The sequence below is a fragment of the Limulus polyphemus genome, unplaced genomic scaffold (genome assembly GCF_000517525.1).
Source record: "Limulus polyphemus unplaced genomic scaffold, Limulus_polyphemus-2.1.2 Scaffold650, whole genome shotgun sequence".
NCBI classification, from domain to species: domain Eukaryota; kingdom Metazoa; phylum Arthropoda; class Merostomata; order Xiphosura; family Limulidae; genus Limulus; species Limulus polyphemus.
The window spans coordinates 366810-378257 of NW_013666260.1; the positions used below are offsets into that span (position 1 = coordinate 366810).

General features: G+C 32.4%; 1 protein-coding gene across 2 annotated transcripts in view; it reads left to right on the top strand.

The window, feature by feature from the left end:
• LOC106459707 (eukaryotic translation initiation factor 3 subunit B-like) overlaps window positions 1–11448 on the top strand; it is a 45828-nt gene that overhangs the window by 2164 nt on the left and 32216 nt on the right. For both annotated transcript variants that reach the window (XM_013919355.2, XM_022386232.1), the window contains exons 2-4: window positions 5585–5780; window positions 7027–7146; window positions 10708–10765. In XM_013919355.2, coding sequence (XP_013774809.1) covers window positions 5585–5780; window positions 7027–7146; window positions 10708–10765 — 374 coding nt within the window. The remainder of the gene's footprint in view (window positions 1–5584; window positions 5781–7026; window positions 7147–10707; window positions 10766–11448) is intronic.

The window sequence follows — 11448 nt, forward strand, 5'->3', positions numbered from 1 at the left end:
ATTAATGTTTCGATGTTACAACATCATCCTCAGGAGTGAACTACAAGACAAGTGCCAAAGTATTTATCGCTTGTTAGTAGGTCATTGACCTGTATGTTATTTTTCATACATTCACACTAAACCATTCAAAGGAGAACAATCCCCATTCTTGCAGAAATATTCGCCATACCTTCATCTCTATTAAATACTACATGATCTTTTTTTGTGTTTTATTATTTCTAACAATTCATGAATATTATTACCTATTACACTTTTAGGTTGAGCTAATATTACAGTTTTTTCCCATAATGTTGTGTGTTGTGTTTCCTGTACATGTTCTGCTATGGATGAATTTTCAGTTTTTTTATTTTTTGCATATCCCTTATGCTCATTTAAGATAGATAGGCCTAAATAAAATGTTTTTAATTGTGTACCAGTTTAACGTTGAATATTATTTATGATTTTATCAAAAAATATCATGATTCAGTTTGGTTATTCAATTGATAAAAAAAATGTATAAAGAATTTGGTTTTTACTTTTATATTTTGACTTTGGTAATAAATGCTATGAAAATATTTGACATTCGTGACAAAAATAAAATGAACTAAAAATTCAATACAATTGGATCATACAAAATGTAACTTTCAACAAAAACTACTATTTTGATTCTTTGTCTATTTAGTTTTCACCTTGCTATCATAGGCAAGGGGAACATTCAAGTGTCCGGTAGCAATAACATACATTTTTCCTCCTAGAATATCACTAAAATAGATAAATGCAAAAATAGTATTTTATCTTATTCCAGAGGTCAGTGATCTTTGACTTGAGGTAACTTGTACTGGTATTTTAACTCATATAATCCCCTTATGATGAGATATAATGTCTAAGAAGTTTACTTTGGGAAAAAAGGTTTTAACTAGATTTATATATCATTTATTACTTTGTAGTGCAATTTGTTACATGAAAAGGTTTTTTGTTGTACTAAACTTGAAGATAGCTTTGATATATGGAAACATCTGTTAGTTGAGTTCTTGCACAGATCTTAAAATATAACATTCATAAATGGAAACATTGGCTCATGTAGATCTTAAAACTTGAGTTGTTCAAAACTTGAAAATAGTGTTAATAACTGGACCAAATATCTGCTGAAGCTTTTTGCCAGACACAGCTTATAAAATGAGTCAGATCAGCGTAAGCAGGTAAAGCAATCACTGATTGCCGTCTCCTTTAGCCAATCAGGAAATCTCACAGACCTACCGAAGGATGTGTAGATTGTATAGGAATTTTTTTTGGTGGCAAAGGACAGGTTTATATGTTTTAATAAAGGTGGCTTACAAAATAGAGAGATGAAATGTTGACCGACCATTTGCAATAATTTCAAACATGCTATCCGTGTAGTTGTGAGCACAAGTCGGGTTCACTAGTAAATGCTGGTCAATCGCTGATTCACATTTAGGTAATAGATATTTCAGCAGATATTTCTTTTGCAACATCTCAACCAACAATTGGTCCAGCTATCAATGCTGTTTTCAAGATATGTGTATTTACATGAGCTGATGTTTCCATTTATGAGCGTTATATTTTAAGATCTGTGCAAGAACTCAACTAACAGATTTTTTCATATATCAAAGCTATATTCAAATTTGTTACATCTTTCTAGAGGTTATTAAACTTCAGGTCAAAAGATCGGTGACCTTTCACAAAAGGTTAATAACTTTTGGTAAAAGATCTAGACATTTTGTAGCTAACCCTAAAAATTATCTTTTTAGAGATCTCAATGGACCCAAGACTGCAGAATGTATAAATGTTCAATTGTACAGCAATTGTAGACCATTCTGTTTAAATCTTTCACCAAAAGTTATTACTATTTTGTAAAAGGTCATTGATCTTTTGACCTGAAGTTGTTGAGCTCATCACCTGATCAGAAGTCAAAGCTGTCACATTCCAAAACTTTATTTGAAAGCAGTGTCTCTGAAAATAATTATTCCAATTTTGTTTCCTCTTTTTGTATTTTATATCGTCTGTGAAAGAAATTAATTAGTTTTTCATAAGAAAATTAGCCTGAAAAATTTCTGATTGAGTATGAAATTTGAGATATTGCATGAATGAAAAAAAAAAGTTCTATAAAAAGCTTTATATTTATCTTGCTTAAATCTGTCCATCTGTAAAGGAAATTTATCTGACCCATTTTGATTTGTGTGTGGCAATGCCTATTCCAGTAACTGTGGGTCAATATGAAACTATAAGAAGAAGAAAAGTATTTTATACTTAAAATGAAAATCACCTTGCACTCGAACTATTTTAACAGTTTAAGTGCAAATAATTACTATAGATAGATAATACTTTTATAAGAAAGAAGTAATTAATATAATGTCATTCTTTGTGTACAAAATACTTATAAATAAAATCTTTCAAGGTTTTGTGAGGAATGCTCAGAGTTACCATATATTTTTTACATAAATGTCCTTCCCCAGTTGAAGTGATACAGATTGCATCAGCCCGAGAGGAAAGGATTAAAAGAACCTCAAATGACTTAAGAAAAACCAATTTTAATTTAACAGTCACTGTTCCAAGCAGGTTAAGAGCCATAGTCTTAACTATAAAATTTTTGATTAATTTAGGTTAAAATTATTAGTGTTGGTGTATATTCCATGTATCATACTTATCCTACAATGACACTTGATATATTTTATTGAGGAAATGAAACCACTAAACATAGCCCCTATACTTTGTCATAATGGTCTGCTCCAATGCATGAAAGGAGTCACTTCAAAGCTTTTCCTAAGGATTTTTTTCAACTGCACAATTATATTTTAACTTCATTTTTTAATATAGGACATCTTATTGACCTCACATATACAGGCCTAATAACATATGACCCAAAAAATGAAGACTATTCTAGTAAATACATTTGTTTATCAACTCTGGAATGGAATTTTATAATTTTAAATGTGTTTTGTAATGTATATCCACATGAACTTACTTATAGAGATGAATTTTCAACTGCACAAATATTTGTACAGGTGTACAATTTGTGATCAACTGCATGCTAGGAAAATCCTTGGGTTGCTACATGTAATGTTTGGTGGTGTGTATGTGTATTGTTTTTAATACAACTTTTGTTCAAGTAATGGGTATTATACAAATCAAAGATTCAATTTTTCATGTGAGTGACATTTGATATGTGACTACCATTGAAATATTATCAAACAGTTTCTGTTAAAAAGAAAGAAAAAATCTAATACTGCTTGAATAACACTTGACAAACCTTCTAATGGTTAGAACTATTTTCATATTCTTGCCTAGCAAATAAACCTTTCAACACAGCTATAGAATGCTTTATGTAATACTGTACTATTTTCTTATTTTAAATAATTCATTCCCTTCATGAAACATTCATGGATAATAACATTTTATTATGTTAAAAATAGCTTACAATTCTACACAATGTGTAAGTAAATTTTTTTTTTTAATTTAATATATATCTTAACCATATTATGTTTATGGCATTGTGGCTAGAACATTTTCTTTCTGTATGAAAAGTCACTCATTACTTGTGATAACAAATGTTTATGAATGTGAAATTTTTTTGTGTGTAATCTCTATCAGTCAATAAATGGCAGTAATAAATAATTATATGAACATTCAATATACAGGAGTAGGTTTAGTCCAAAGTGATTTTTACTATGTTTAAAATTCTTAGAACTACCCCAAAAATATTTATTACCCCTATATGGTGATTAGTCTCATGTGGTACAAGGATTTTGAAATCACTGTGAAGTAGTACATGTAGCAGAGTCAGAGTCTCATGCAACTTTACAAGTATGACGAAGCCTAAAATGTTAGCCATAGAAAGCTTTTTTGTTAGAGTAGGTAAGTATCTATCAGATAGATCAATGTCATACTGACATTGTGCTCTCATAAGTTCGCATTCAAATGTGTAGCTAGCTAGCCCTAGTTTCTTTTTTTGGTTGTTTGTTTTCTTAAGTTCATTGTTAAAACAAAATTCATATACCTCTCACATTTGCATTTTAAAACAAATAATGCATAGGTCACTAAAATAGAATGTTTAAAAAATGTAAAACAACTATAATTTAACTGGTTTTCTAACTAAGCCATAAATATATTAAAAACACTGCTAATGCTATGACCATCAACACATACATGAATTATTTCCTCTGGATTAATGTCTTTTGGCACAAATTTGCTTTGACCATCAACACATACATGAATTATTTCCTCTGGATTAATGTCTTTTGGCACAAATTTGCTTTGACCATCAACACATACATGAATTATTTCCTCTGGATTAATATCTTTTTCCACAAATTCAAAAGGATAGTTGCATGTTTAAATTAGAAAATAAACACTTTCTCTTGGTTATAAACATGTATGTCAAAAAAAAAAATGTTTTTTTGAAAACTGCCTTAAAAGTTAAGGATAATTGGGTGAGACTTTGGTTGTGTGTTGGGAAAATTTATTGATATCTCAGCAAGTGGAGAAGTTAGCATGCTGAACCTGAACATTTGACCTTGTAATTATTCACAGTATGTGTTTAGATTACTTAAGACAGTGTAAATGCTATACTATTGAAGTTCAACTGAAAAGGGGGAAAATTTAGAGTACTTGCACATCACGCAACAACAAAAGTGAAGATTAAAAATGTTAAAAAATATTTTGTTTTGAAATTAAGGTAATATAAAATGTTAAGCTATAAACTACATTATGTTGCTAATTTATTGACATACATTATTAATAAAGTTGTTTAGTTCAGTTTTGAATATAACTGAATAAACATGTCATAACAAAAAATTATCAATCCCAGATATATAAACTTTCTTATAAATGCAAGGTTAGAAGAAGGGAAAAGTAATTGTATTATTTTGTTTGTGAAGCTGAGTTAAGTCTAAGATTTTTATTTGATTTTATTGCACTTTTGTAAGTAACAGTATTAATCTTCATAATACAGTTGTAAAATACACTGCATTGCTTTTAAGAAACTGAAGAACAGGTTAAGTTTTATTGCTTCATTGCCTTGTGATTTTATATTAAAAGAGACCACAAAGTCATATGCAGTTGGTTTCAAATCATTGTAATTTTTTTTAAGTTCAAGGAAACTGATTTTCTTGTCATTGAAGTCTTGCTGAATGTTTTTATCTAAACATTAAAGAAATTTAATTATTCTGAATTTTTTGTGCAAACTTTCTGTTGTGTGTTGCTGAGAATTTTGAGGATTTCTAGTTATAATTAGAAAGAAATATTTTCTTAATTTTTGAGTAAATAATTTTGAACAGGAATTGTTTGAATTATGTTATTTACTCTTGCAGTGATCAACTGAAAATCTGTTACTTGATTTTTTCTTTAAACTATGCTAAAAAATAATCTTTTTATAATTTTTGTTAAAAATGTTACAAGAAAACACTATCATGTGACTAGAATTTTCAAATAACTTGTTGAATACTGTGTCTAAACTTTAAAAAAAGTGTGAAAAACTATAAGTGATATAAATTTGTTTTAAATTAATCCATACAAAGATAAGTGTAGCATTAAGGTTTTGGCATACAATTTGTATTGAAGAATGAAGACTGATGAAAGTGTGTTTCAGAGCTCGTTGGTGATCTCCTGAAGAATAAACCAAAGGAGACTGATGGATTTGAATCAGTAATTGTGGTTGATGGAATACCACAAGTTGGTCAAGAAAGACAAGAAAAGCTTGAGAAAGTGATTCACAAGATCTATTCCAAGTTTGGTAAAATCATTACAGAGCATTATCCAAAAGATGAAAATCTGAAAACTAAAGGGTATGATTATATTTATTTATATACAGATATATATATGTGTGTGTGTGTGTGTGTGAATATGTACAGAGTCTGACCACTTTTCTAGGAACTATGTACCCATTCAGACTTTGGCCTGACCCGAGCTGCAGATGCAAAGTAGATTAATCACATCAGTTTTATTGCTAGGAGAAATCACTACCAGTCACAAGTGATGCAGTCCAATGAACCTTGCTGTACCCTTTTTTTCACATGTGAGAGATGAAAGATTAGGAAAAAGCCACGAGAAAAAACTGTTCAGACCTCTGGTGCAGTCATTGGTTGGGGTATGTTTTCCTGACATATGCTGGACTCCTTGGTCCCTTAGGAAGGTTAGATGAATGCCACAGCATACCTAAGCATTGTTTCTGATAAAGTACATCCAGTGATGCTTCATATGTACCCTAATAAAAAAGCTATCTCTAAGATGATGATGCTTAAATTCAAAGTTTCAAAATTGTGTATGCATGGTTTGAGAAACATGACAGAGTCTTTGGGCAATTCCCACGGCCATGACAATCCCTACATTTTAATCCAGTTGAGCATCTGGGGATGAAGTTGAAAGATACAGTTACCATGATGATTCTCTGCCTACCTCATTCCATGAATTGCATACATTATTAATGACTGAATAATGAAAACTCTCTGGATATCTTTCAACACTTTGTGGATTCTATAACACATTGTATCATGGATATTATTTTTGCAAAAAGTACCCCAGTCCATTATTAGGTATAGTTCCTAATAGATTAGCCAGACCCTGTATATAATTATATTTGGATGTTTGCGCTTGCTACTTCTTAATATTACTTTAGTGAGGATGATGATAACCATAACAGTGTGTGTTAAAAAGTAAACATGACAGCTGTAAAATTTTTCTCATCTTGATTTTGATTATTCAGTCTAGCTTAATAAAAACATTTAAAGATAAACTTCGTACAAGAATTGCATATTTGAAATTACACTTGTTAATTTTATTAAAGTTGGTCATTGAGAGAAGTGTGTATTTTGTTTTTAACTTGTTAGGACAGTGATTCTAACAGGGTTTTCAATGACTGTCTGAACTTTCCTCTGTAGTCATATATTATATAGGTCCTTGAATTCTGTATGTAGGTTTAACTTATTCACCAGAAATCAGTTGTGATTACATTGCCAAGGTGGTTGCCTGTGTATTGGTGAGAGTGAAACCTTTTTGTTCAAGGGCTTTATTTAAGATAATTTCTGGTTGCAGGTATGTCTTTCTGGAGTACTCATGTCCTGCCCATGCTTTAGAAGCAGTGAAGATGACTAATGGCTACAAGCTAGATAAACAACATACATTTTCTGTGAACTTGCTAACAGATTTTGACAAGTAAGTAAAGCATGAAGTATTACTTAAATTAAAAATTTTTAATTAAGGTGTGCCGACAGTATTGCTACTTTGAAATAATTTAATTAATCATTATTATTTTTATTTTTTGTGTCTATGTAGGCACAACCAAATAACTCAGGAAAATATGAAATATGCTTTTTATTTCAAGTATCTATATATCATGTAAGCCGAGATATTTCAGTTTGAAATTATGGATTATCTCCCTAATCCACAATGATAATACCTTAGTATAATCTGTGACTTTGTTGTTCCTTGGAGTACATCTTTCTTACACACATAAATAAGCATTATTGTTATTATTATTATTAGAATCATAATTCTTTCAGCATAATGCTTCATTTTATTTTTTCATTACATACCATGATGTCTGCAGTATGAGAAACTGGCATCAGTTTGAAAAATATCAGCCACACAAAGAGTGAAGCAAGACACCGGGACATACACAACTTGTGAAGCATTGCACATAATCCCACACTAAAACAAAACATTCAAATCAATTTTTCATTTAAATTAGACTTGTTTTGCAAAATATTATGCCTTCATGTAAATGTTAATATTTCACTTTGTATGTATTCTTTCTAATGAGTTATGTACATAAAAGTTAGTATTAGGTCATCAAGAAATTAATGTTGCATCTTGGAACACTTTCATTAACCACCCCAATAAATGTACGTCACGTGTAATAGTTAAACAAACTGCCTAAAGTCATGTTAGTGTAGCCTATATAATGCATAAAGTTTAGTATACTCTAATCCCCTATAGTGATGACACACAACGAGACACACAATCGGCAGGTTTGAATACAAGAAGGGGAAACAACTCCTCTGTAGCCACAAAGAATATCAGAGAAGTTTATGGAAATGTTTTGAACATTCATAAGTGTAAATGATGGTTCAACAAATTTCCTTCAGAGAACTTTACCCTTAAAAACTGTGATGGCAGGGGCTGGCATGCTATGCTTGAATTGATATTAATGCTCTGAAGATGCTTGTTGAGTCTAACCCAAAGCAACACACTTCTGAAATGGTCCTGAAATTGCATGTCTCTCATGAAACAATACGTAAACATCTAAGGAATGTGGGAAAACTTCTTAAAGAAGGTGTTTGGGTGCCTCACGAGCTCTCTGACAATCGTTGTTTCCAAAGTGTGAATGTTGCTTTGTCTCTTCTGGCACGTAATGAGTGTGAACCATTTCTTGACAGAATTGTCACCGGTGATGAAAAATGGATTCCCTTTGCGAATATTAAATGCCAAAAACAATGGTTCAGTCTTGGACAAAATCCATTTCCAAATCCAAAATCTGGACTCCATCTGCAGAAAGTGATGCTTTGCATTTGGTGGGACATCAAAGGAGTAATTCAATTCAAACTCCTCAATCCACAACAAACTGTCAATGCAGAGATCTATAGTCAGCAACTGGAATGTTTAAATCAAGCCATTCATCAGAAACACCTTTCACTCATCGATCGGAAAGGTGTTCTTTCTCTCCACGACAATGTACGTCCACATCAAGGGATATCATCCCTCTAACTTCACATGTTGGATTTGCCTGGTCCATTGGGCCAGATTTTGCAATTGTGTAGAATTCTTCTTGTCACATTTATGTTGCCCTTTCACTGTGTCTGTCTATCAATGAAAGTGGTGGGTCCATTCACCACTCCTTGTCCACTACATTTTTCAGTACCACATGATGATTTCTTTCCCTGTTCTGCTGCTTCTTTCTTCACCGACCTCCTCGCCCAACTCCCATGCATGAATGGAACCTTAATGTTCTTTTGCATGCTCTTACGCATGCCCCAATTTAGACATTAACTTCCTGCTTTTTGTACCACCTTTCTCTCTGACTTATTTCCTCCTCTTTGCTTGCAGTCACTGCCATTCAGATGTTTATGCTAATGATGCTTCTTGCACCCTTTTCCACTGCACTTGTATACTCCTTTACCTGGGCCAATCTTTCCTTTCTGCTGCTCAGGAAAATTACTGCTCTTTCTATATATATCTTCCTTCCATTTTTCACCTTTATGATCATTCAGACTTGGATCGGCTCCTGTGTCCTATTAGGGCTGTTTGGTGCTACTTATCACGGATTTCTCCCCTTCAAGGTCTACACCATCCTCTGTTCCTACCCTGGGACCCCTCTTCTTCCAGGTACCTCTCTCCTTCTACCCTTACTAGATGAGTCAGTCAGCTCCTGCAGTTGGTATATTTTTTTTCTGGATGTGGATGCTTGTGGTCTGTTTGTTTCATATTTATTTGCATCAGCTTTGTCATCTGTCTCATTCTCTTGCTTTCCACTTTTACCAGCCCTTGGATGAGATTCTCCAGGGAGGCATATGGATGACTCCCGACATGTTTTTTGCTCATTATCTTCATCATCAGGCTGTTTTGTCTCCTGTAGAATTTGGACTTTTCCCAGTTGTCATTCTTCAGTCAACCCACTGAAGTGGTGGACCATGGAGAATCCTCACTGGTTTGGCTTATTAGCACAATGTGATGAGAAGTGGGGCGGTGGTGACTGTAAGTATGTAGTATGGATCACCCCTATTCCTGCAGCCAGGGTCAAAGTGAGTAAACTGTATGGTCGTGATCACATTCTGACCATCCCTGAGATACTTCAGGCTCTCACCTTTCCTCTTGGGTGATGAGTGTACCCTTGTCAGACGAGATGCAATCTCCCGTGGGTGTGTCTTTATGTAACCACTGCTATTGGGTGTCACATGCCATGGACTTCCCTTCAGGCACTTTCATCTATGTACATTTTTGCAATGGCTCCTCCATTGTTTCAGCATGGGTTTCTTGCATCTTTGTGTGAAGGTAAGTTATCATCTTGGAAGGTAACATTTTCCTAATCCGAAAATGTACTTGTAATTAATACTTGTCTCACACATATTCCCTCCTTACTTCCAGTACACCTATTTTTTTTCCTTGCCTCATCTAAGAATACATTTATCATAGGTGCATGGGGGGGCGGATACTTGCATAGAGGTTGTGTTGCCATCTTATTGGTGGAGGGCTATTGTCACATGATGGCATCATCACACAAAACCACAGTTCACATTAGCTCAAGACTAGTGTCATAGGCAGACATGGGAGGGAAATATCATTTCTGTATAAAGAGGTGAGTATTTATCAGAAATACATTTTCATATTGGGAAAATGTTAACCTTTTTATTAAAGTCAAAGTAGAAAAGAAATACCATTTAATGTCAGTTTATGTACAATGCTGATGTACATAGCTGTACATTACTCACTCATTAATTCTTAACCATTTGTTTTCTTTCTTTAGATGAAACTAGTTTTTAATGGTCATTTGAGGTGAAGCTATTCAAGTTGATAGCTTTGAATTGGAGCATTAAAAAAAGCTAGATTGTTGTAATGCTTTTGAATTAAATTATTTAGCAACATAGTTTAGTGTGCTTTGTGTATATTTCATGACTATAAAATCTGGTACTTTTAGGAGTGAATTAGCGTGTGTTGTGAGGAATATGTATCAAATCTGGAACTAGCTTAATCTTTAATGCATTCTTCTTCTTTTGACAGGTACGAAAATGTTTGTGATGATCTTGAACCTCCCACACCTCAACCTTATGTAGATCATGTAAGCTTCACAAAAGAAAATTGAATTAAACTATTATTCAGTTTATGTACTGTAAATTTTATGATAGTAATGTAAATTGCAAGTAAATTAGTGTTATCAGTTCCTTTACAGTTATGTTGTTTGAAAATTTTTTGAAGAAATATTATTATGTAATTATATCAAATATATTTAATTTTTCAAATTGTGTTTGAAACATCAGATGCTTACAAAGAAGATTATGTAATTATAAAAATTAATGGAATGTTTAAATAAAAACCGAGTTTTGTTTCTGAAGTGGAAAATGCAAATTTATATACAGTCAACATTTGAAATTAACTGAAGGTGTGTTGATTCAAGGATTATTACTTGTTTCTGTTTTTTGAATGGGAAATAATGATTTATTTTTCAAGGAATCCTGTTGATCTTTACCTCTAGATCATTACGTTCATTTCCGTATTTTCTCTCTCACATTTGTTCCAGTTATAGTTGGTAGCGTTTAGTGTATGAAGCTGTCACTGATTAATTGTTTTAATGTACTTTATGAGAGTTTTTTATTTTTTTAGAGCATTGGAAACTTGATATTTGGAGTAATTTTAATATTAAATAATCTGTTCAGGAAAGACTTGGGCATTAACATGTACCTGAGAACAAAAACTATATATATATATATATATATATATATATCTTTTTTAGGGTAATCTGTG